Genomic DNA, 27,432 nt, shown 5'->3' with positions numbered 1-27,432 from the left:
TGAGTATCATCTTGCATGCTGGTGAAACGAGAAAGGATATTTCCAGACAAGAGCTCCCTGAGGTCAGGGAGCTGAGGTCAGTTTAATTCATTATGCTTCTGGTTCACTGTAGATGTTCAATAAATATCTTTTGAATAAAAGAAAGGGTACTGTTAGGTGGCCCGAAAACAACGTAAGAATAAGAACTTAGAAGGGAAGACTTTTCTTAAATTCTTACAATGAAAACAGTTTCCCCACGGATCGAATTATAGTGTGGAAACAATCACTTCGGTCTTCAGACAGAACTGGGGCCATGCTTTACTGCAGAGAATTCAACATCTTTTTGAGTTTCCTTAATGAACATATTAGTAACAGAAGGTTTGTTACTGTTCTGTGCCTATCTAGCATCCTGTCTCCAAGGATGTCAAGAAGGCTGTAGAAATGTACTCTTCCCCACTCATGGGCAAGGGGAATGAAACCAGCAGTTGGAGTTCTTGATTCATTCTTGTAACTGACTCCTATCACTTTGGAACGTCTTCCCTTTCTTTAATTTTAGCGGTAACTCAGTTTCCTGAGGAAATGTGAACATGGAACATACTTACTATCTTACAATCCCTACGAGACTGGGGATGATTGTAGCTCCAATCCTGCTTCTGTCATTAATGAAATATATGACAATAGTTTCTTCTCCACACCTCAGTTTTCCATCTGCAAATGGGTATACTTGAACTAGGTGGTCTTTAAGACACTCTTTGCCCTTTGTATTTAAACTGGCGGTTATCGATCGTGGGTCCTTTGATTTTGAATGATGGAATGGTGTCTCCCTTGGGCCCACCGTCCCCAGCTTTACAGCTTGAAACAGCCTCCTCAAAACATCTAGCCAGCAAGGACAGCTGGATTCAGATTTCTGAAAATGCATCAACCTAACATGATTTGGCTGAGTGGTATGGAAGTCCTGGCTCTGAGTTGTGCGATGCTGTCTTCTGGGTTCTTTCATTAAGCTAGGAGTTGGTATGTGGCACAGGGACTTTTGCTTCCTCTGGCCAGTAGTACTTGACTCCCATGCCCTATTCCTTTCAGGTTAACTGTGGATTTTCCTGCCCTTTTCCAGGTACACAGTTCCTCTTAGCATGACCGTGATCTGATCAACAGCTAACGTGACCTGACTCCTGTGTGTGGCACAGCTGTGCTGGGGGCTGGTCACTGCCCACAACTACAGAGCTGCCATGGCTGCTGCCTCCACGTCCACCCCTCTAAATTCACAACCCCAGGTAAGTGATTCAACCTGGCGTAAGTTTGCACTGATCTTGATTGCACCAGATATTTAAATTGAGTTTCAGAAGGTGCGTCTGACTCTAGGGACGGTATGAAACCTTGTAATGATCATTTGGTGGGCATTTGGATAATGGTGCTTTTGTGGGGGAGGTGCTGTTGAGTTCGAAGCAGCTGGAACAATGAGCAGGTGATGACAGAGGACCACCCTCTGTGTGGAGGGGTTTTCGTTTTCAGTGCTTTGAATGTCTGTCTGTTCCTAGAGGCATCCCAGTCAAGACAGTTGAAGGTCAATCCTGATGCTTTCCCTCTCTTGGCTTTTTTTAGGGTTTCAGTGAAATAGCTCAGGCCAGATCTCATCTTAGAAGTTTTCTGAATGCAGTCTCATTGTCTGCTTCCTCTAATTACTGTTTTGCCTTGACCTGTTCTAGGAGCTTTGCAAAGAAGAGGCCTCTCCCGAAACTTGTGAACCGTAGTCATGCGTTATTTTTCCTGTCCAGTGAACAGCAGTCACGTGGCAAGAACATTGCCTGCAGATTATTTTACAGTCTGATCTATTAGAGTAGTCATTGGACCCTTTCCGTTTTAACTGGCAGTGTGGTGTAGTGGGGAAACAGCCTTTGCGAGTGTTGGGCCTGAAGTCACATCCCGATGGTTGGATGGCCTTGGTCATGCTGACCTCGCTCAGCTTCGACCTCTCCTCATGCCACCCTACTTTGCGGGATGGTTCTCTGGATTAAGTGATAGCATATATGTGGAGCACATAGCAGGGGCTCAACAATTAGTTTCCCATCTGCTCTTCCATCGTCTTCCACCCCTCCTTTTAGAGTGTGGCCTTCCCCATCTCATTCATGATAATCATTTTTAAGCCAAGGTTAAGAAAAAAGTATACCTTTGAAAAAAGAACCATTTTGTTTGAAGTTTAAATCTTGGTGATACAGAATGTTTTTCCACACCTTTTTTGGTTCTGTATTGTTTTCCAGGCCACTGGGTTCTGTACGTATTTCAAGTAAGGGATATGTGGAGGGAAGAGCCAAGAAGCCGGGGGCGGGGGGTGGGGAGAGGGCAGAGAGCATTTTTACTTCATGTATATATAAGTGATTTTTGTCTCTTCTAAAAAAAAGACCTTGGAATTTGTCATCTGGATAAAGTCCTCCTGTTATCTAAGATTTTAAAGCATTTGATATTTTCCACAAAGTTTATTGTTACCACCATCATGTGTATTTCTCTTTCTGGTAAATGAATCTTGCTTTTCCAGCATTTCATTGACTTGGGCTGTTTGGTTTCCATTCCCCTCAGTCGGGTTTTTAGTGCTGCAGAGACCTTGTAAGTGTGTGGTGAGACCGAGCACCCGTTACCCGAGGTCGCCCTGTCAGAGTCTGCTGTGGCGGTCCCCATGCAGCAGCCATTCTGAGCCTCTGGTGAAGTGAGGTAGGCCCTAGCTCCGGTTTTCTGGGCAAGGATTTCAGCCCCTCTGTCTTGCTGTTGCTTCCGTCAGCATCTCCCAGAGGAGCATCTTATCTGCACACCTTTTTGCTCTTACACAAGCTACTATCAGCTGGTAAGCCAGAGTAGTATTTCTCAGTGACTCATTTAATTAAAATGTTTAACACCACCCAAGGTAGAAAGATTTTGTATTGAATACAAACACTGGGGGAAAATATGGGCTCTTGTAAATCCTCTGTGGGAAGGTAAATTGGTACAGTCACTCTGGAGAGTAATTTGATAGCATCTATTAAAATTCTATCCCTTTCCATATACCCTCTTCCCATCTCAGTAACTGCATTAGAAAAACACTTGTAGATGAGCCCAGGGAGACTTGCATTAAGATATTTATTCACTGAAGCATTAGTTGAAGGCCAAGAAGTACAAAACTTTCTGAATATATGATAGCAGAGCGACAATTCAGGCATGCTGGTATGATTTAAGTACCATGAAGCAATTAGAAAAATGGTAAGTACATATCTCAACACAGTTCTGTCTCCCTAAGATACCTGACGGAGGAAAAAGAAAGTAAAATGCAGACTCATTCAGGAAGGTATCATTCAAACCGTAAACCAAGATCGTATGTTTTTAGGGACAACTGTAGGATACATTAATGTAAGCGCATAGTGAAAAGTCTAGAACATACATTGTCAGTGGGGATGATGTTTTCCCCCAGAGTGCAAAAATTGGATCTTGGGAGACAGAAAAAGCCGTTCTAAAGTTTAACCCTACCTGATGACATCCTGTCCCTTAATATTTAATTTCTCTCATTGGAGAGAATTTAAATATAGTGAGTTTTCTTGTTGAGAATTACCACGGTGGGGGTGCAAAAAGTCAAACCCTGGGATAGATGTTCAAGGGCTCTCCCTGGGTTTAAATCCTGGGGTTTAAATCCTGGCTCAGCGTTTACTGCCTGAGCCTGTGGGGGTGGGAGAAAGGTTTCTGCCCTGTGAGGTGCTTCCTTACCTGCAAAATGCACATAAAAATTACAGAGCCAGCTTCATAGGATTGTTTTAAGGATGAAATGAGATAATATGTCTGAAACTTAGAACAAAGTCTGGCACCGAGTGCTCAGTACACTTTAGTTAATAGTGTTGAGCACGCTCACTGTGGGCAGGCCTGGGGAGTCCAAGAATAAATAAAAGAAACAAGGCTTTTGCCCTGCAGGGTTTAGAAATGTAGTGGGAAATGTGCAGACGGGGAAACAAAATATTAGAGACCAATGTCACACCCGCTAGGATAGAAGTATGGGGACTTTAGGAGAAAAGTAAAGCAGCCAGGAAAGATCTGCAGGATCAGGGAAGGCTTCTGGAAGGAGGACCGCCAGGCTGGGAGCTGATGTGTCCTCACTTTGACAAGGGAGGAGAAGGAGCACGTGTGAATGTTGAATGTCCCAAGGGGAGAGCGAGAGCCCAGCATTTGGGGGTCCGTTCAGGATGGCTGCCGTCTGCTGGGGTGTGAGGTGGTAAGCACAGATGTGCTCAAGCCAGCTCTGCCAGCTCCTGAGATCTGATTGTTAACATTTTCAGGAACCGTGCAAGCCAGCTGACTTCATGCTTGTAGCTTGCACTCAGCCGGGGTGGAGTCTTTAACCAGGGAAATTGGCAAACACAGTCCCTGACTCTTAAGGGCCCATTGTTAGGTATTTATCAGCATACTTCTGGTTGTAGAGGAGGGAGATGGGTTAGGTTACAAGGTCGAAAGCTACATGGAAGAATTAAACATTAGTCTTGAAGCGTGTGTAGCTTTGGAGTCATGGGGCTGGCTTCAGACCCTGACTTTTGATAGTTCTATTGAACAAGTTCATTAATTAATCTCAATGAGGGTAGCAAGTCCCATTATTCTTAGCATGTGCTGGGAACAAGCAGCCTCGGATTGTTGGAGGAACCCAAGTCCACCTGGAAGGAGTCAGCAGTAAACTATCAGCTTAAGTCCCAGGGAGAGGGAGCTTATGCTCCTGGAGAGCTGCACGTCCCTGGGTCACTTTGTTCCCAGGTCCTCTGGTCAACGACATGCCTTCTGATGATCTGTACATCCGTTCTTCACATGTAATTTGTGCTGTCAGATTTTAATCCCAGGCTGACTTGCCCTCGCTCAAGAGTCTGTATGGATGTCTACTCTCCCAGGTTTCTCCAGGTTTAGAGAAGGTGAAAGTAGTTGAAATACACCGTCTCCTCAGACAAGGCGAAATGAGCAATTCCTTCCATCAGTCTAGCCTGGTATCGTCTGGCATATCCACTTGCGTTCTTTTAGACTGAATTCAGGGACCTATGTAAAGATAAACCCACCTTCGAGTGTGAGAATCCTGACAAACCTTTTCTAAGGCAAAAAAAAAAAAAAAAAAAAATTGCAAAAAAAAAAAAAGCTTTTGGTTTTGTTTTCCTCTATTCATTTGGTAACAAAGAGCATTTTTCTAATCAAGGCTGCCTAATACTAGATATAAGCTAATTAATATGAACAAATAGCCTGTAATTGTTTCAAACAATAATAGGGAAGAAAGCTTCCTTTGTCACTTGGGCTGGGGTTGCTGTTTAGTTAGTGACAGATAGGCCTTGTGCTTTGAAGTGGGACAAGTTTGTATTCCCTGCTTTGCCCCTGACTAGACTGTGGGGTGGATTTTTGTTTTCTCCTGTTGAGAAAGCACCTTGTTCTTACGAAGCGAGATAAATACTGCAGCGAAACCAGGCTAGTAGCAGCAGGAAGACCGTGTGTAGCTAAGATACTCCTGTGTTAGTCTAGGCCTCGATAAAGAGTTCCTTGCCCAAGGAAACCTTTAGGGAAATGTTTGCAGACGGGAACACGTTCACCATTAGGTTAAATTAATGTGTTCATATCCTGCAGATATGAGCTTGGGGTGGGGTAGGAAATTAAAAAAAAAATCTTGCCATTCTTAATGGCCGGTTTCTGTTTCTGGAATTCTGGTTAGCATTGCTTTAATTGAGTTGCATCCAATGACCGTGGGTAGAGGATGGATTCGAAGTTTTATTTTCCTTTTGATTGGAAGCGCTGAGTGGTTCACTACATGCATGAACAGTTTGGCCTATCTCAATCCCAGGACTGATGTGGAGAATTTCAACGGTATTCCAATCCCGCTCCCTGGGATTCCAATAAGGGAGGACTCTCTTCTAGCCGCATTTTACAAGGTACTTCATTCTGTCATTTGTGAAGTGGCTATCTTGGTTTTAAGCCTGGGAAACAAAGATATTTTGATCCCTCCAAGTGATTTCCTGTAGCTTTCTTTAAAGACATGAGTTTGGGTAGATAGGGACTAGTAGATACCCAGTGTTTTCATGGAACACAAGTAGGTCTCTACTTGTCTCTTGGAAGACAGGTGTTTTTGAACATTACCCAATAGGTTCCTCTAACAAAATCCATCATATTTCCAAAATGTATGTTCTAGAGGTTTCATTTCTGATGTTAGAGACTGGATACTTTTGGATTAAAGCACTTGAATTCCATATTAAGTGGGTTGCATTTTTTGCCATTGAAAGAAAAGTTTTGAAACTAAAGTTTTTTAGAACTTTTTATGATGGCAGTTTTTCAAACATTCACAAAACCAAAAAAGAATAGTATAACAGGGGCGCCTGGGTGGCTCAGTGGGTTAAAGCCTCTGCGTTCGGCTCAGGTCATGATCTCAGGGTTCTGGGATTGAGCCCCGCATTGGCCTCTCTGCTCAGCAGGGAACCTGCTTCCTCCTCTCTCTCTTTGCCTGCCTCTCCATCTACTTGTGATCTCTATCTGTCAAATAAATATATAAAATCTTAAAAAAAAAAAAAAAAGAATAGTATAACAAATCCCAGTAGAGCCATTACCTAGATTTAACAGTTCTTAGTATTTTACCGTGCTTGTTTCACTTCCTCTCATTTGGGGAGATGAACCATTGTAAAGCCAATGTTTGACATTGTGTCCTCTCACCTCGACCTTTGTACATCGGTGTGCATCTCTAAAAATTATTCATGTCTATAACCACAGTACCGTTATCACATTTAACAAAATTTTAAACAACTCCTTAATGTTTTTTTATACTCCTCCATATTCAGATATCCCCAGTTGCTCTTCTAAAAAGTGGTTTTGCAGTCGTGTTATCTTTTAAACACATTGATAGATCCGTTTTCTCTAAGACTATTCCATCACTTTTTAAGGTTTAAAAGGCAGTTCCGTTTCCTTCCTTTATTCTCTAGGTGGGAGGTAGATTGATATATGAATCAGAATATTTCACCACTGAAGAATAAGAAAAAATGAAATGGGGGCACCTAGGTGGCTCAGTGGTTTAAGCCTCTGCCTTTGGATTGGGTCATAATCTCAGAGTCCTGGGATCGAGCCACACCTCGGCCTCTCTGCTCAGCGGGAAACTGCTTCCTCCTCTCTCTCTCTGCCTGCCTCTCTACCTACTTGTGATCTCTCTCCCTGTCAAATAAATAAAGTCTTTAAAAAAAACAAAGAGTCTTTAAAAAAAAAAAATGGGACATACACTGAAGGCTCCAAAGTAAAAGAGTGATTGTAATTGTTAAATTTTCAGTCTCTAAGGGATCACAGACAGCTGGATAGGGCTTTTAGACTAAAATGTAAATATTGGAATTTGAAATATATTTCCAGTGCCACACAGTGAAGACATGGTGTGGTCTGGCTTCATCTAACATGGAATTGAGAAAAAAGAGTTCCTGAGATACAGGTGAATTTTAGGTCAAATCTCATAGCTACGGCGTGTTTTTTCTTTTTTTTTTTTTTAAGATTTTATTTATTTATTTGACAGAGAGAGATCACAAGTAGGCAGAGAGGCAGGCAGAGAGAGAGGAGGAAGCAGGCTCCCTGCTGAGCACAGAGCCCGATTTGGGGCTCCATCCCAGGACCCTAAGGTCATGACCTGAGCCGAAGGCAGAGGCTTAACCCACTGAGCCACCCAGGCGCCCCACTACGGCATGTTTTAATATAAGTATCTCTTTTAGTTTTATTTCTTTTAATCTCTAAAATTCAAGTAATATACACGGTGCTCCTAAGTTTAAATGGCAAAATATCTGTGAAGTCCTTTATCTGTTTAAATGGCAAAATATCTGTTAAGTACACTATCAGCCCCTTAGTTAGATATGTGACCTATATTATTTCCTTCCTTCCCCCCCCATAATTATTCTGAGAATTCTTTACAGGGAGATGGTGGTTACCTCTACAAATGGTCTGTGTATATGATGTGCTTATGTAGTATGCCAGATATCCATCAGAGGAAAGCCAAGTTAGATAAACAGTACGGAAAACTCCAGCCTATTGCCAGGAACAAATGCATGCGTAGATAAACACTTAGATTTCCAACTTACTCTGTCTTGAGCCACATTTCTCTTAGAGGTTAAAACTTGTGCTTATATTGAAATTTAAATTCATCTCTGCTCTTTTTTGTGTTTATAAGCTCAGATAAAGCTTGAGAGGATATTTTATTTCATAATATGAGGGCACATTTTCTTTCCCCCTCCAAACCAACTTACATAAAATAAAGGTGGGGGAAGAGGGATAGGGAGTTAATTATCTCACGTGACAAAAAGTCGTGTGATTTTTAAAAAAGGGTTTTTATTTATTTATTTATTTATTTGACAGAGAGAGATCACAAGTAGGCAGAGAGGCAGGCAGAGAGAGAGAGAGAAGCAGGCTCCCTGCTGAGCAGAGAGCCTGTTGTGGGGCTCGATCCCAGGACCCTGAGATCATGACCCGAGCCGAAGGCAGAGGCTTAACCCACTGAGCCACCCAGGTGCCCAGGATCATGTGATTTTTTTAAAAAGATTTTATGTATTTCTTTTTTTTTTCTTTTAAGATTTTATTCATTTATTTGCCAGAGAGGGAGAGGGTGAGAGAGAGAGAGAGAGAGCACAAACAGGGGGAGCAGCAGGAAGAGGGAGAAGCAGGCTCCCTATTGAATAGGGAGCCCAATGCAGGACTCAATGCCAGGACCCCAGGATCTTGACCCGAGCTGAAGGCAGACACTTAATCGGCTCAGCCACCCAGGCTTCCCTATTTATTTATTTTCGTTAAGTAAACTCCACATCCAGCGTGGGCTTATACTCACAATCCAAGAGTTGCATGCCACAGGGACTGAACCAGCTGGGAGCCCTGAGGCCACGTGATTTTACTTAGAATGGGTCTAGGAAATGTTTAACAATTATACCCATTTAGTAAGTTTTGAACTTTAATTCTATTATAGTTAACATATAGTGTTATATTAGTTTCAGGTGTATAATATAGTGTATAATAGTGTACACTGTAGTGTCCAGTATAGTGATTCAACAGTTGTGTCCATTACTCAGTGCTCATCTTGACAAGTACACTCCTTCATCCCCATCATCGATTTCCCCCATCCCCCCACCCACCTCCCCTCTGGTTTCTTGGTGTGTATGTGTGTCTCTCTCTTTTTTTCTTTTGCTCATTTGTTTTGTTTCTTAAATTCCACATATGAATGAAATCATACAGAATTTCTTTCTCTGAATTATTTCACTTAGCATAATACCCTCTGAGTCCATCCACATTGTTGCACATGGCAAGATTTCATTCCTTTTTATGGCCAAGTAATATTCTATACACACCACATCTTCTTTATCCATTCATCTATATGAGGGCACATTTTGACTTTTCTATTCATACAGTGAAGATATCTGGGTACAAAGACCTTTCGTGTTTGCTGCTTTTTCTTTCCAATATTTTCTTTCTAATTAGTCTTTAATGATTAATGGAGCTTCCTCTATAGCCTTCAAAAGGGATGTGTTTTTCTCACTCTTCTGCCCATTCTGATGCTGTTTGCCTAGTTTCCTTTTCGCCTGCCTAGCTTCTCCCACTATTTTTCTTTGAACTTTCACTGCAGCTTTTCCAGGAATAGACACTAAGGTGGGGCTGGGCCCTGCTGCGTTTCCCAGTGGAGGAGAGCATAATCACAGAGTCCAGATTTCTGTCTTTGGAGAACCGTACCTTGCTATAAGAAGACTGTCATTTAAAGAATCAGCCTCCATCCCCTGTCTGTGATGATACTGCTGTTTCATAATTGCACAGCATCCCTTAAGAACTGCCCTTCAGTTAAACTTATCCCACTTCATAAACGGTAATCCTAGGCAGGCACAGGCTGGGAAAGAAGTGTATTGTTACCTTCACCTTAGCGTCTAAGACAGAAAATTTGTGAAAGAGTCATGGAATAGATTGAGTTCTTGAAAGGTTAAGTTGGAAGTAAAGTGACTTTCAATGATTCAGACCCACTTTGGAAGCAAGAACCTCCAGTCTCAGAGAAAGGAGGGATAGGACATGGTTGAACTAGGTAGCTTCCTGATGTCTCAATATTTGCACTTAGTTGAACCCCCACCAGCCAGCATGGTTAAGTTTTGGAGGCTTAGTTGAGGCCTGGAAAGAAGATCTGTTCATCCACAATCAGCTTTGAGCCCCAACTCTAAGGGCTTTGCATACTCTGAAACTCTGTCTAGCATGACCTTAATTGTAGTCGATCAGGTTACCAAAGAAATCTGGAAAAAACAGTGGAGGGGAGGGCCCGGAAGAACCCCAGCCCTATGCCTTGTGTTCTGGGTTTATCTCTGACATGCTGGATTGAGTGGGTGACCGGTGGGGACTCAGGATTCTGCAGTCATGGTCAGGCAAAGATCTTCCTACCTCTGTGAGACTCATCAGGGTGGAGACTCAGCTGCTCATCGGCCATTGTTTCATTCAGGATGAGCTTGGAAAACTAGGATGACACTGAGCTTGCAGATGGGAATTCAGTTCCTTGATAGTGGAGCAAGAAAAGGTGGAAGAAACAAGGAGGCATGATGGGGAATCTGTGAGGATTATGGTTGTAGTTACACTGTGATGTTTAGCTTTTTCAGATGATGTATCAGGAATATACACTTATTCTTAGAACTTTTTTGCATATTTTCCTTAAAAATCATTAAAAAGCCAATAAAGTAGTGAGTGCTGCTGCTTTTGGATGCACGTTTTATTGCTTTCTGTATTACAGAAAAAAAAAGCAGATGAGCTCTGTAGGAATAAAAGAGTACATATTTGTAGGTGGTAGAATATAAAAATTTAAATAGGTAAATAATCTTATTTTTAAAAACTGAGCACCTGAAACTAATATTATTTATCAGTTATATCTCAGTAATAAAAGAAACCACTGTTAGTTGAGAAAATTATCCAGACAAGCAACGTGTAAGTATGTGAAAAGTATTAAGCACCTAAGAAAGTATGTGAAAAGTATTAAGCACCTAAGAATAATAATAAAATAGATGTAAGAGCTCTTTCAGATTACTTATCAAAGTTTCATAGACCTTCGAGAAGACTTGTATAGGTGCTGTGTCAGTAGATTGTAAGACTCATTGATTTGATGTCAGTTCATTGCAAATGCATTTTGTAGATTGAATGTGATCACAATAAAATACTAAATTTGTTTGGAAACCTCACGAGTTCTAACACTTGTATAAAAATATAAAAGGTCAGGGGTGCCTGGGTGGCTCAGTGGGTTAAAGCCTCTGCCTTCGGCTTGGGTCGTGATCCTGGGGTCCTGGGATCGAGCCCCACATCGGGCTTTCTGCTTAGCGGGGAGCCTGCTTCCTCCTCTCTCTCTCTCTCTGCTTCTCTGCCTACTTGTGATCTCTGTCAAATCAAACAAAATCTTTAAAAAAATAAATTTAAAAGGTCAAAAAGCTGATAAAATCTTAAAAACTAGATGGGAAAAAAGTGCTTTTCCAGATACCAGAATTTATAATAAAGTTAAAATGAATAAGGCAGTGAGGTATTTGTGTGGGGATAGATAAAGCATCAGGAGAAATAGACACCAGTCCACACCCGTATCGCTGTAAAGAAAAAAAAACAAATTGGAACAAGATAATAAGGAAACATTCTACTGTCAGACTATGAAAAAGAGGGGCTAATGGAAAATAATTTTTCATTTTCTTCATGGATGAATGACATACTGTTTTCATCTGTGAGTTCAAGAACATTGTGTTTGGAGGTGGTCATTGATTTATGAATGTCAAGCTCTCTGGGTTACTGAATTCAAAAGTTTCCAGAGAAGGGATCTCACAGAGACTGAGTAATAAGTACTCCATCTTTCAAAGTGGGTGGTGTTTTTCTCTCCGTTTTTGCAGTTGAGGAAACGGAGCACTGAGAGTGGAGTGTTATATAATTGGCATTTGAACTCCGGTTTCGCTGAGTCTAATATAAGTTCCCAGCCGCTATAAATCTGTGGTGGCGCCTCCCATTCCCCTTGCTGTCTCCCAGGAAATGGGCAATTGAAGGTGAAGTATCATCCCGTATCCAGGTGTTGTTACTCTTTAATCACACTGTTAGGCTTGCTGCTACCCTTCCCTCTCCTTCTTCCCGAGCCCTTTTAAATTGACAATGCAACCCATTTGCTGTGACTCCCAACTCCATTAGCTGTGCGTGTTTTTGGTTTTTTTTTTTTTAAGATTTTATTTATTTATTTGAAAGAGAACGAGAGAAAGAGCAGGAGAGTGGGGGAGGGGCAGAGGGAAAAATCAGACTCCCCACCGAGCAGGGAGCCTGATGCGGGACTCGATTTAGGGACTCCAGGATTATTACTGGAGGCAGTCAACCAACTGAGCCACCCAGGCACCCCTGTGTGGTTTTTATTATTGTTGTTGTTGTTTTTAATATGTCAAGTCTACAGAAAAGTGTAGAGACTGTTACAATACAGTGGTAGATCTGTTACCCAGCCTTGTAAAATTTTAAACATTTTGGTGTAATCCCTTCAAAATCTTTGGGTCTTGAATAAATGAAACAAATAATTACAGATAAAGTTGAAAACCCTTGTAGTCTTTGCTAGTTTAATGAACCTCCCTCTTGGCTCATGTCTGACCTGGAGATTTGTCATCTCCCTGCGTGTGTTGGTGGATATATATACATACGTGGGAAAACACAAACGATATTTAGTATTTCTGCAAGAAATGCTTCCCAAGAATGGTGTGGTGCACCCACCGCTTTAGTCATCAGCATACATAAAGCTCTCTTTGTTCATTCTGACTGCTCCATAGCATACCTTTCTGTCCAGATTATAACTTACCCATTCTCCACTTGGTGGGTATTTATGTTGCTTCTGATATTTCAATGTGTTTATTTTATTTATCTAAGAGATTGACAGAAAGAAGACAAGAAGAGAGGGAACACAAGCTGGGGGCAGGGAGAGGGAGAAGCAGGCTTCCCGTTGAACAGGGAGCCTGATGTGGGGCTCGATCCTGGGACCCTGGGATCATGCTCTGAGCTGAAGAGGCTTAACCCACTGAGCCACCCAGGCATCCTCGTATTTCAATGTTAAAGAAGAGAGTAACAATGAAAAGTCTTGCGCGTGCCTCCTTAGGCACATGTGTGAGTTTTTTCTAGGATTAGAATCTCTCAGTCACGTGTAGGAACATGTCCAACTTGAGTGGCTCCTGCCAAACTTTTTCAAAGCAGTTGTACTAAATTTTACTCCCACTGACAACTCTTGATGTTTTCACACGTGTTAATTTTTGCCAGCCTGATGGACCTAAGTTGCATCTGACTGCACTTTGTATGTAACTTTTTCTGATTCCTTGAAGACCAATTACCTTTTTGTGTGATTATTGGCCATTAAGGTTTCCTCTTCTGTGAATTACCTCTCCTTAGCTCTGCCTGTTCTATTATTGGATTGTTTGTTTTGTACATTTCTCTGTAAGTCTTTTTTGTGGACATTGCCAGAATTTCTTCTAGTCTTCGGCTTTTCTTTTTGCTAATTATAAGTTCTTCGCAGCATAGAAGTCTCGGGTTTCTAATTAGTCGTATTTTGTCAATGTTTTGGCCTTGTTTGGAAAAATCTGTTTATGGGTTATAAACATAGGTCTTTGTTTCTTCTAAAAGTTTTAGAGATTTATTATTTTTCGCACATGTCTTTATATTACCTGAAATTGATTTCTGTGTATGTGGCGTAATCAATTTATTTTATTTTTTCATATAGAGGAACAGTTACACCATTTTCTCCATTGATGGGTAAAGCATGTCTCTTATGAAATTTCTGGCTCGCTATTCCATTGGGCCATTCATGATTTTCTGTGACAATGTCTTAACTACTATGACTTTAAAAATGTGGTGCATCTTATAGGACAACTTGTCTTCCAAGTTACCTGGGTATTCTGATTCTTGTATACCTCCATGTCAATGTTCAGGGAAACTGTCAAGCACCGTGATGAACCCTTTGGGATTTTTCATTTTATTGTACTGAATTGATATATTAATAGCAGGAATATTGACATCTTAAAATCTTTCTCTGGCCATAAAATATTTTCTCTGTTTAGGTTTACTTGTAAGTTTTGAATATTTAGACTTATTCTTAGGTACATTAGAGATTTTGTTCTTGTAAATGAGTTCTTAAAATAATGAAAAAAATACTTTTTCTGGTGTTTGTAAAAACACAGCTGATTCATGTGACTTGATGTTTAATCTAACAAATTGGCTAAGCCCTATCATACAGTCATCTTTGCATTTTCTATGTAACTGATTATCTCATTTGTGAAAAACAATAAGTTTTTCTTTTCTAATTCTTTTTGTTTTTTGTTCTTACTGTTTGGCTATGACCACCAATACATGCTAAAAAAGCATTTGTTAATTTGTTTCATTTCTGTTTTTATTTATTTGTTTTTTAAGATTTTATTTATTTATTTGACAGAGAGATCACAAGTAGGCAGAGAGGCAGGCAGAGAGAGAGGAAGGGAGCAGGCTCCCTGCTGAGCAGAGAGCCTGATGCAGGGCTCGATCCCAGGACCCTGGGATCACGACCCGAGCCGAAGGCAGAGGCTTTAACCCACTGAGCCACCCAGGTGCCCCTCATTTCTGGAAGGGAATACTTCCATCAACAGCAACAATTGCCATGCATCTTTTATCAAGCTAAAGAAGCTCCCTTCTAATTCTACATTGCCATATTATCATGAAAAGGCACTACAGTTTGCCAAATACATTCTTCTCATGTCTGTTGAGATAATCATTGGCTTTTTTTCTTTCCTTGAATTTGTGTGGTGGATTGTATTATTAGATACTTAAATGTTAGATCATCTTTGCATTCTGGATTAAACCCTATTTATTCTTGAATTATAAAATTATATTTTTATATTATATATGATATATAATTATATGTATGTTCTAATATCACTATAATATATAAATACATGAATGTCTAATATACATTAGGAATATATAATGTATTTAGAAGCTCTTATTTATATTCCTAAAAAATATTGACTAATAATTTCTTTTGCTCTTAGTTTCCTTGTTTGTTCTTATAACAGTTAGGCTGGCTTCATACAAAGATAGCCAAATAGACTTTGAAAATATAGAACCAAAACAGGAGGGGTGCCTGGTGGCTTAGTTAAGCATCAACTCTTGGTTTTAGCTCAGGTCATGATCTTGGGGTCGTGAGATGGAACCCCATATTGGACTCCACAGTCAGCATAGAGTCTGCTTGGGACTATCTCTCCTCCTCCCTCCCCTCCCCCTGCTTGTGTGCTCTCTCTCTCTAAAATAAATCTTAAAAAAAAAAAAAAAACCCAGTGATATCAAGTATTTTAGGTAGGTTTAAAAACAAATGGAAGTAGAATGCTGAGCGGCAGTAACACATAGGATGGGAGCAGAGGCATTGGAAGGAAAGCTTGCATCAGGGGAAGAAGATCATCTTTAGACTGGATGTCAGATATGCATGTTAAATCTGATATTCTGATAATCTTTAATCTGCTATGCTTGGGACTAATCCTGCTGTGGACTGTTCTGCTGGTTCTCACATGTGGTATTCCTCGTGTGTCCTTGTTCTTTTGGTGATGAGTTTGTCTTTGGTTTGGCTGCCCTCAGGTCTGGCCTTCCAGAGAGGTTTGCTGCTTGCTAGTGCCAGGCAAATGTGCAGCAGGAGGAAGGGGGTGGGGATATCGCACCCCCAGGACCATGGTTTGTGGTCATTCTCCTGTGACTTCACAAGACTTGGCAGGTAGTTGAACTTCAGATCACAACTATATGTGATTTATAGGCTTGGGGTCATGACTCAGAAGGGAGACTTTTTATCTGTTTCCTAGCCTGGAGCCTAAGCTGAGACAGACAGACTTCCTTGTTTTCCCCAGTGCAAGTGGGTAGATTATACACACACACCCCTGCACTCTTTTACTGATAAGGGATCTTCAAGCCTTCTAGCTTAGTGATTGTTCTTAGTTTTAGCTCACTGCCTCCGTCAAGGCTCAGGACTCCTTTTTCCCCCAGTAATATTGAATGCCCTGTCTCCGTAATCTGACAGTGTGCTACTGGGGCTGCCTGTCGCCTTGGCTTGTGGTTCCCTTTTAACTCAATAATGAATTGAAAAGAGTATTATATTTTCTCCATAACCTCTGAATCCTTTTATTAATTTTTAAAAAAAATTCCTTCCTCTTAGGACCAACTCTGCATTTTCTTGTTGGAAATTTGATGAGTATAATATTCCCCGCTTTATCTCTGCCCCTTGCAAGGGGCTATAACAGATACAGAGTATTTTTACTGGGGTGCAATTTGCTTTCAATGGTTTTTCTTTACATAGGTACATCTCTTTTCATGTACATTGTTACTTTATAAGAAATAGCATTTTATGTACCCTTTCAGGTAAACTTTCAAAAATCTTATAGTTGGCCTGTTCTGTACCTTGGTAATAATTCTAGCTTTCAGGAGTGCAGGTGTGATTCAGTCAGTTAAGCATCTGGCTCATGATTTAGGCTCAGGTCATGATCTCAGGGTCATGAGATCACGGCCCACGTAGGGCTCTGCTCTGAACGTGGAACCTGCTTGAGATTCTCTCCCTCACCATCCGCACCCCCTCCCCAAATTATAGCTTTCACACATTTTTTGTTTCTGTCAGCATTGTTTTGTGGCCCATTTTCTAGTTCTAGTGGCAGATCCTTTCACTTTTTGGTTTCTAAGTTGAGGCTCTAAATGGGGTGAGAATTATTTTTCTTCATAAAGATGGCATTTAATTCTGTGCTCTTTTCTGATTCTTCCTCCCTCCCTCCCTTCTCCCTCTCTTTCTTTCTTTCTTTTTTTGGAAGGGGGAAGAAATGTGTAGAAGGCCTGATTATTTTAGATTGAGGAACTTGAATTCAGGGGCCTTAGCATTCATACCTTGCTTTGTAAATAAGAGAATCACCAATCTGGGCAGTTAACGGGGCTTACTGAAGACGAGTTAGCTCTCCCCAGCGTCAGAATCAGGGAGAAGCATTCACTCCATTGTTTTACTTCAGCAGAAATGGGAAACTAAGCTTCATGTATATCTTACGACTGGTCCTTTATCTAGTGTAGAGTGAAATCTCCCTTTTAGAATGTGAGTTGCATACACACTTTTTATCTAAATAGTTACTAAATCACAAAGGGTTGATTACCAGTCTGAGAGCTTGTGCCATGTGTTCTCTTTTCCACCTGGCTACAGGTGGAAATGACTACATTATTGTCTTAAAAAGTCACATTGTGTGGACTGTGAGGGGATGTGTAGCAGGCACCAGGGTTATCATTTCGGTACCCCTGTAAGCCATAGTGCCGTGCAGTGCCCCACCCCTACCTGGCATTCTCTGAATGTCTGTGAGTGTGTGAACAAGTCAATGAGGTGCATAGTGAAGATGAACACCGTATGTGGCTCCTTAGCGTTCAGGCTTGGTGGAATTGTTATGACTTCTTTCGAGATCACATGACAGGGTGAGGTAAACGTCTCAGATTGGGAACATCTGCTGTGCAGGGCAGCCAAGAGGCCTCCCTCCACCCCATCAGCCTGAGATGTAATTGGTGGATGTGAAAAGGGCATGAAATGGGGACTTCTCTTTTTAGCATCAAGGACAATATTTTCGGAATAAAATAATCCTGTTTTATTTACATCTTTGTTCCTTGGGCGTTGCAGAATTCTGCAACTTCTCTGATTACAGAGAAATTTCTGACTGTAGTGATTTGGATTTAGCACAATAAACTTTTTTTTTTTTTAAGATTTTTATTTATTTGACAGAGAGAGAGAGGTCACAAGTAGGCAGAGAGGCAGGCAGAGAGAGAGGGGGAAGCAGGCTCCCCACTGAGCAGAGAGCCCGATGTGGGGCTTGATTCCAGGACCCTGGGATCATGACCCTGAGCCAAAGGCAGAGGCTTTAACCCACTGAGCCACCCAGGCGCCCCAGCACAATAAGCTTTTTAAAAGTGTTGAGTTCCATCTGATCATATTTTTGTTTTCCCTAGATTTTTTACGAATGATATGATAATTATTCAATGAGGTGTTTTTTTTTTTAAAGATTTTATTTTTATTTATTTGAAACAGAGAGAGAGAGATCACAAGTATGCAGAGAGGCAGGCATAGAGAAAGAGAGGAGAAAGCAGGCTCCCCGCAGAGCAGAGAGCCCGATGCGGGCCTCGATCCCAGGACCCTGAGATCATGACCTGAGCCGGAGGCAGAGGCTTAACCCACTGAGCCACCCAGGCGCCCCAATGAGGTGGTTTTTAAACGTTTTTGAAAATTACCGTTATGACTGAAGTAGCACGTCTTGATTCTTGAGAAAGAAGAGAAAATGAACGTTTACATACTTCTCCCTCATTTCAATGCATTGTAGTCCAGGCTCTTCTTGATAAAGTGATTCTAATTCCAGATTAAGTTATTTTTATAAGTACACTGTCAAGCCTTACTTTTGATATTTGCTTTAAGTTTTAGAACCACATGAAGAGCAGTGACTTAGGCATCTTGCTGCCACTGCTTTTGCTCTGTTGTGTTTTTTAGGCAGGAAGTGTAGATGATGTTCTTTGTGACCTGCCACATTTCTGAAACTGTTGTATATTATCCTCATATGGGAACATCAGTATAGTTGGTTGTGGAATTTATGGACTTCATTTTCTCTATTTAATGGAGATTTGGTTTGGTTGTGTTCTGTCCTTTGGAATTCTTCTGTCGCAGTAGCTTGGCAATACCCTATTTTGTCTCTCTTTCTCTAGGTATTTGATTTGTTGGCTTTTTGTTTATTTTTTTGTTTTTTCTTTTTATACCTAAAGAATTTTTATCTTTACCCTTGAGATTGCAAAATCTAACCAAGTTATATCTAAATTCTGGTTGCTTTTAATTAACTCTGTTATGTAATTTACACAAATGCAAACCAGTAATCTGAGGTCTTTGTTCTTAAGCAGTAACTTCCATTTCAAGCTATCTTACTCAGCTTTGTCCTGATCTTTCTTGGATTCCTAGTAACTAGATGTTTCCCTCTCTATGCCTCCTTTCCTTTTACTCTTGTCATCTCTGATCTTCTCTGAGTGCTGAGTGAATTTCTTCAATATGTCTTCAACTTGCCATTTCATGTTTTCTGGAATTTTCAACTTTGTTTCATTGTTTGAATTGCTGATTTTAATTCAGAAGTTGTTTTTCATCTTTGGTGGGCACAATAGTGGTTTTCAAAGATGTCCATTACTTAACCTCTGGAACCTGTAAATATTCTACTTTACTGGACAAGATGTGATTCAGTTAAGGATTTTGACATGGGGAGATGATCCTAGGTTATCTGGGTAGTCTAAGTGTAAGCACAAGGGTCCCTAAATGTGGAAAGGGGGAGTGGATGGGAATGGTAGGTATAAGAATGATACAGTGTGAGGAAGACTTGATTGGCTGTTGCTGGCTTTCAGGGAAGGGGGCCAAGAACCAAAGGATGTGGACAGTCTCTAGAAATTGGAAAAGACAAGAAAAAGTCACTGTGCAACCTTTGGAAAGGAACACAGCTCTGCTAACATGTTGATTTTTGCCCACTTTGGACTTCTGACCTCCAGGAGTACAAAGTAATAAATTTGTATTTAAGCTGTGTGGTGATTTATTACAGTAGCAGTAGGAAACTACAATCTCCATGTAGTTTTTACTGTTTTTATTTTTGTTTTTTGTGTTCACCATGGCTTGTTCTGTTTTCAGTGCTAGTACCCTAACAAAGTACTTTGAGAATACAAATCAGAAATGTCCTATAACTTAATCTTTTTCTTTTAACCTCCCCTCCTCCCCCAATAAATTTGCTCAAGGTGGGTATTTTCTATTCTTCAGAATGGTCCTCTCCTCTGAGGTTGCATTTTTGTCTTACTGTATTTGATTGTTTTTTTTTTTCTGTTTGCTGTATTGTTACAAGCATGACTGCCTGAATGTATTATAGTCCAATCATAGTTGAGTTAGATTCTCCCTGAGCTTGATTTGGGTTTCTGCCTAAGTCCCTTGGGTCCTGAAGAAGTGAGAAAGCCGGTTGACTCTACCCCGTTGGTGGCTTTGTCGGGGTCACCTTCACTTATACTCCAGGCCTCCTTTTTGCAGATGAAAAGAGAGGAGATTTCATTCTTCTTTCAGTTCAGTCCTGTTACCCTCAATTCAGCTGACATTCCCTCTTTTTCTCAGGTATATTCTATCCTTACTATTTCCATTCCAGGCATATTTTGGGCTGTCTTAATATTTAGCTTGCAGTTTTTATGAAATGTTAAGTTCTTATCCAGAATTCTCTTGATACAGATAATAATAATCTAGCTCAGTTTTCTTATTTCACAGATGATAAAACTGGGGTTCAAACAGTCATGTAAGTTATGTCATTAAATGTGATCTGGTGTTTACAAAGTTGGAACACTATGAAATACTGTGTGCTTGGTGTTTGATTTAAAAATGGATTTGTCCAGAGAAAGTAAATGGTTATAGGGGCTAAAGGGAAGAGAGAGTTTTGCATTTCTAGTTAGAATTTATATTTTTATGTACTGTATGTCCTTTGCAGAGAGGAAACTTGTAAACATTTCTGGCATTTATTAATGCAACCAACATATAGTTAGTATCTAATCTAACAGTTGAATGCTGTACAACAATGAGCAAGAAAGTTAGGATTTTGGCTCTCATAGGGTTTATGGCCTATTATGAGGACGTGTTAATTGAGCAATTATTATACAGTGTGCTGAGTGTTATTGTGGGATAAATGCAGTGAACTGTAGCGGAAAACACCTTGCGTAGACTTGGGAATGTCTAGGGAAACTGATGGTTTCCTTTCTGCATGAAGAATGAGAGCAAGGGAGCCAGGTGAAAACTGGGGGATGATTGTTCTAGGCCAGTGGGAGTCACAGTGTGGTCTCTGGACCGGCAGCATCAGTATCACCTGGGGACCAACTTTGTATCTGCCGAATCAGTAATTTCGGGATCTGGCCAGCAATCCATGTTTTAGAAACCCTCCAAGTGATCTTGATAGAAAAAACACTGTTCTGAGAAGCAGAGATGAGGGAGAGCACATCACATTACGTAGAGCTAAAGAAGAGGGCTGGAAGTCATTAGCAGTTTGGGTTGAGGCTGGAGGTCAGGTGTAGGAGTTCACAACACTTGGATGGAAGGTAGATCCCTTCCATTGTAACAGAAGAGGAAGAAAGGATGGATTCTTGAATAGGTGATTTTGTTTTTCATCAAAGAGAACACTAGGTAAGCTTAAATTAGCCACTGTGGAGAAGAGGGAGAATGATGGGAAAATCAAACCCCTTGTGCTCCTGAAGTCTCCATTGAGGTTAGATGTCATGAATTTAGATCAGAAACAATCTCCCAGATATGTCAATTTTCTTGAACGTTTCTCAGAAGCCTTGGTATAGATGTGGAAGTGACATCCAGTTGCATTCAGCCAAGACTGGTGTTATTTCAAGAGACTGGTCATGGAAGGGCAGTGAGGCAAGTAGGCTAAAGGAGAAAGGTCATTTCTTCCTTATCTGAAGTTACAATATTCAAGGTCTGAAAACTGAAGACTTTTTCATAATTCACTTAGTGGCAATACCTCAGAATGAATTTATGTGAGGCTATTTATAACTTTTATTTATCAAATTTAATGTATATGTTAATATATTTTGCTATAGAAAATAATGTGTATGATTATGGAATGAGGCTTCAAATTTTGTTGGGGGATATTTTATCATCTAAGGATTATCTACTGCGTAACTGTTCTTAAAACCAGAAAAAAAATTGAGTTTTGAAGGATCTGACCTCAGAATCTTCAAGGAGAGAATGTATTTCTGTCTTAGCAATAAAGAGGTTGAAATGTATACTATGAAATCTAAGCTGTATAGGGAAAGGGAGAAGATAGCGAGAGTATCCAGTGGGGAAAGGTAGGATGCGTAAGGAAATAGATGACTTCAAAGAATTGATGTATTGGGGATCAAATGAGAAAATTGGGAAAATGGCAGGTGTGGTGAGTAATTAAAGTGTATAATTTATTTCCAAAGGGAGATAGTTCTGAGTGGTTACAAAGTTCAGGGTGTGACCATGGGAATGGGCAGCTGAGTTATAATGAAATAGAAGGTCATTAGGGATGAGGTCAAGAAACTGAGAGGCAAGAAAATTAGATGAAATAGCCAGAGGACTGGCATGATTTGGGGTAGAGTGGGACATGACAAACCAGGTTCTCAGATCGCCAATGAATGAGACTTTTTGGAAAGTAAACAAGATTACCAGGGTGTGTAAGACAAGGTCTTCACTCTTTTCTTGGGCCATGATCTCCTTAAGAAACAGACAGCTGATAAATAATGATATACATGGTAAGGGTAATGATAGAAACATGATCTAAAAGGTCTTAAAGTCTAAAGGAGGAGAGACTAAATGGTCAAGTCAGAATAGTAACCATTTAATAAGCATCTTACGCTCTTGTAATGTTTGGTGTTTATTAAAATTTTTGTATACCCTATGGATAGTCAGTATAACATTGGATCAAAAATAGTGGTTAAAACTGTCATATTTGCTAAGTCATTGGTTAAACATAAAAGATAAAAAGTTAGGATGTGAGTGTCTTTAAATAATTTCTGATTCTAGGAGTCTCACACAAACTCAAGGCTTCAGGAGAATCACTTTTTCTACTTGATGTGTAATTTTCACATTCTATTTTATGTTACTATTTTCTAATTTTAATCCTTTTATTGACTACCTATATTATGTTACAAACTTGTTCAGCCCCTTTAGGATTCAAGTGAGTATAATTAATAAATGAGTGTATCTAATTGCTGAAAAATAAGAACACATAATAAAACATCCTTACTTCACATTTTGGAAAAACCTGAAGTACACTTCACTTTTTGTAGAGCAGCGTCAAAGTGTCAACTACATTTTGGATTACATTGGAGGTTACATTAGGTAACATATTTTTTATGTCCTCCGAAGAGAAAAAAGTTCTCCAACGTCATAGATTGGTCGACAAATGCTATTCTGGGGATAAGGAGTCATGGGGGTAGACAGTGTTGACCACAGGAATGTCGAACAGCAAATGCTGGCTTTGGGCAGAGCAGCTTTGATGCATGGTGACCTCTCTGAAATGTTGGTACTGATGGTCCTTGCGGGGACTTGCATTACAAAGTGTTTGTCACAGATCGAACATACTATGTGAGAACAGAAATGCAGAATAATGGAGCAATAATACCCTGTCTATAAACCAACTGTGTTTACAGATTCCCTAAATAACAGGTCAATGTAGGTTTTACGACGGTAAATACTCCAATTGCAATCTCTGCTCAATTTTCATCTGTCTCATGTATTTTAAGCAAGATTTCTGGGCCATGTGGCTTTTCTAGTAGACTTCAATGACCTGCTACCACTAAGCACAGACCTTGTCATTTATTTAATTCCAGCTGTCTTTAATCTTGAGGACAGTAAGACACTGAAGAGCCTTGGGTTTTCAACATAATATAGAATGTTATGCAGGGTCAGATTTTCAGATTCTTTGCCTTTGTGTCTGTGTGTGTGTGTAGGTTTTCTCTTTCTTTCTTTCTTTTTTTTTTTTTTTTTTGCCACATTTACCATACTGTACATCTTTAAATTTGGATCTGTGGTTTCTTCTTTCTTTTTCATCTTCCTTTCTCTTTTAGTTCACAGCCATGAATGAACCACAGTGCTTCTACAATGAGTCCATCGCCTTCTTTTATAACCGGAGTGGAAAGTATCTCGCCACAGAATGGAACACGGTCAGCAAGCTGGTGATGGGACTTGGAATCACTGTCTGTATCTTCATCATGTTGGCCAACCTACTGGTCATGGTAGCAATCTATGTCAACCGCCGCTTCCATTTTCCTATTTATTACCTAATGGCCAATCTGGCTGCTGCAGACTTCTTTGCTGGGTTGGCTTATTTCTACCTAATGTTCAACACAGGACCCAACACTCGGAGACTGACTGTCAGCACGTGGCTCCTCCGCCAGGGCCTCATTGACACCAGCCTGACAGCATCTGTGGCCAACTTACTGGCTATTGCAATCGAGAGGCACATTACGGTTTTCCGCATGCAGCTCCACACCCGGATGAGCAACCGGCGGGTGGTGGTAGTGATTGTGGTCATCTGGACTATGGCCATTGTCATGGGCGCTATACCCAGTGTGGGCTGGAACTGCATCTGTGATATCGAAAATTGTTCCAACATGGCGCCCCTCTACAGTGACTCTTACTTAGTCTTCTGGGCCATTTTCAACTTGGTGACCTTTGTCGTCATGGTGGTTCTCTATGCGCATATCTTTGGCTATGTTCGCCAGAGGACTATGAGAATGTCTCGGCACAGTTCTGGACCCCGGCGGAATCGGGATACCATGATGAGTCTTCTGAAGACGGTGGTCATTGTGCTTGGTAAGTTTTGTCTTGACCGTTAACTTATTTTATGGAATATCATTGTCTTTATATAAAACCATATTTATAATAGTGGTAGGCAGATGAACATATAGGAATTAAAAGGGGGATGAGGCACTTTATAACAAATGCCTAGGATGAAGTCAGCACACAGCTCTTTCTACAGTTGCAGAATTGGTTTTGGGGAAATGTCTCAGTGATGCGCTGTAAGTGATACAATGTGAAAGAGGTCATTAATGAGTTTAGCTATCAAGTATTGAAAATACCAGCTTTCAAAGGGTTTCCTTATAGCCCAAATCATGTTATTTTTGCCTTGTGGTCTCTTTATTACAGATATTCAGAAAGTAAGTGCTTTTATATAATATGAATATGCTTTCACATATAGTTGTTTTTCTGAGACTCTTTCTAAATAAGTTATCTTCCACATTCTGTAGTTGTAATAACAAATATGGAGGTAAACATGCTAAGGTTTTGTATAGATTTGCTGCACAAAATAGCACTTCTGTGACCATCTTAATGGAAACTTATGTTTTCATTAAGTTTCTGTTTTTAGTGGCGGAAAATTCATATTTCAAGGTGAAGAGGAAGATTTTATTTTCCATACACTCTAGTAACTTCTGCCTTTCACTGTTGTTTTTCTTAGATGTAAATGCATGGGAAGGATCAGGGGAATATATTTATTCATATATGTACTCAGAAAATAGTTCTGAGTACCTCATATGTTCCAGACCCTGTGCTGACTCCTGGCCATGTACCCAAGAAGACAAACACAGAACATTTCTTTTTGAGCTTAGAGTACCTGTTTTAAAAGTTCACCCAGCGAGGGGTGCCTGGGTGGTGCAGTAGGTTAAACAGCTGACCTTTGGTTTCAGTCTGGGTCATCATTTCGGGGTGGCGAGATCGAACCCTGCATTGGGCTGTGTGCTCAGTGTGGAGTCTGCTTGGGACAGTCTCTCCGTCTCTCCACCCCCCCCCCCACTCTTTTTCTCAAATAATCTTTTTTTTTTTTTTTAAATAAAAAATAGAAGTTCACCCAGTGAAAATTTGTTTAAATAATTACCCTCTTGAATTACATTTTTTTCCACAGGCTACATTCAGATTAATGTTTGATCACCATTTGAAAATATCTAAAAATCTTGAGCATTTCATCTTTTCCCGTGGAAATTCACTGGAAAGTTCCTGTAATGCTCATTGCATCAATTTGTAGAGCAGTGTTGAATGAGTATAACTTGGATTGTGTGGCTCCTTGGAAACTCTGGGACTCATATTAATCTGAGCCACTGGAGAAGGGAGCCCTAATTATGGCTAACTAAGCTAACATTCTGGTTAATGCATCAGTCCCATCCATTTTGGTAAGGGCGAATGCATCCAGGAGTTCATACCTGAGTATCCTGCTTGTGGTCCTCTAGTAGACCTCCAAGAATAAAAACAAAACCTTGAAATGGCTGACACAACAGAAGCCCTGTCTTAGTTTACCATGATTATCATTTTTGTGTGAAATGAAATAACATGAGATGTTTTACTTCTGCGTCGACTGAAATAGTTGTTCATTTACTGATGTTCTGAATGTTGGTTGAAACTTTTCATATGGGTGTACTTCTTCTATTACCATCTCGAGTGCTGCTTATAGTTCACAGAAACACCAGTAAACAATGATCTTAAACTATGAACCTACCAAGTTCTTGTTTTAATTTTGCCCTTTGTACAATGTGTAGCACCTTCTGGTGTGTAGTGAGTTTTCATGATTCATATAAAATTAACTTCTGTGCTTCATTGGATCGTTTTACAGGTTAGATGAGAATTATTTTGAGGCTTTATGGGGCAATAGCTTCGGTGTAGATCCGCCCCTGAATGCCTCTCCCACACCACCGTGCCAACCCCAAACATGAAAATAACAGGATTAATGTTGCCCTCTGAGGTTTAAACTAGTAGCCTCTGTGAGGATTGAATATGTGTAACTATCTCTGGAATGAATAACATTTTTTATAGGGGTGTGATGGAAGAAATTTTAGAACATGGAAAACTCCAATCAGGGTGATAGGTGAAGAAATTTGGTGAAGTAAGACATGTATATGATTGTAATATGAGAAGGAGAAACTAAATGGACTGTAGCCTTTTTTAGAAAAGCAGCATGAGTGGAAGAACGGGTGGGGTGAGGGGATGGGTGGTTGGAAAGCTTAGAATAGGGAATTCACAATCCTCAACAATCAGATGTTTGTCAAGGTGATGTCTAATATTATTTATACAATGTATTCTTCTGAATCCTGTGTAGTCATAATGATTGGATGGAAGACATGACTTGGTCTTATAGAAATAAATCTAATCTACTCGAAGCTCTTCCCACTGTAAATTCATTTATTGATCATCAGGCTTTGTGTGTGCACATTTGGTTTTTAACATCTGCCTTTTCTGCCAGATGGTCAGCTTTGTGATGGCCAGCAGGGACTGTTATGACATGTTGTCCATTTGGTCCACATTACCTGTCCTGGTATCTGGCACAAAGTAGATGCTTATTAAGTAACTGATGAATGAATGAATATGGTGCAAAGCCATCGAGGCTTCAGAACTGAGGAGCGGAGAGAGCCGTGGTGAATTCACTAAGCTAAGACCAGTGTATTGAGCTGTGTGGCAGAAGATAGACCTAGGTACACTCCTATCACGTTAGGTGCCTTCCAATCAAATACAACAGCTTAGGAAGTGACTCAGTAATATGTTTTACTTTCATTTATTGTGGGATGATGATTAAGGTTTAATTAATTTTGTTAGAAACCTTCAGTTTCCATTTTACCATGTCAGAATGACCTCTGGGTTTCAGACCTGTTCAGTTCCCATGATCAACAAAAGATGTGTTGGTCAACAAGTCAGACTCCCAGGAGTCAACATAAAGTAAAGACATCTTTGAGATGTATCATGGCAACACCGGTAGAAATTTTTCAGCGCAAGGTTGTACGTATGCTACTTTTGAGGACTGAGTCTTAATATTTTTCGTTGTCAAATACTTATGTACCATTAATCATGTGCCCAGCCCTACTCTACCTGAGGAATTAGTATTTACCAAAAAACCAAATCAAACAAAAAAACAGCCCCACAGAGTATAGGTACCATTTCTTTTT

The 27,432-nt window shown here is 40.3% G+C and overlaps 1 protein-coding gene across 8 annotated transcripts in view; it reads left to right on the top strand.

The window, feature by feature from the left end:
• The window catches only part of LPAR1 (lysophosphatidic acid receptor 1), a 200,094-nt gene that overhangs the window by 122,681 nt on the left and 49,981 nt on the right, over positions 1 to 27,432 (top strand). For all 8 annotated transcript variants that reach the window (XM_032860843.1, XM_032860841.1, XM_032860842.1 and 5 more), the window contains exons 2-3: positions 1,091 to 1,250; positions 23,572 to 24,319. In XM_032860843.1, coding sequence (XP_032716734.1) covers positions 1,206 to 1,250; positions 23,572 to 24,319 — 793 coding nt within the window. In that variant the 5' untranslated portion in view covers positions 1,091 to 1,205. The remainder of the gene's footprint in view (positions 1 to 1,090; positions 1,251 to 23,571; positions 24,320 to 27,432) is intronic.

The sequence above is a fragment of the Lontra canadensis genome, unplaced genomic scaffold, assembly GCF_010015895.1.
Source record: "Lontra canadensis isolate GAN:19392208 unplaced genomic scaffold, GSC_riverotter_1.0 scaffold19, whole genome shotgun sequence".
NCBI lineage: Eukaryota > Metazoa > Chordata > Mammalia > Carnivora > Mustelidae > Lontra > Lontra canadensis.
This window is presented reverse-complemented; position numbering and strand designations above follow the sequence as displayed.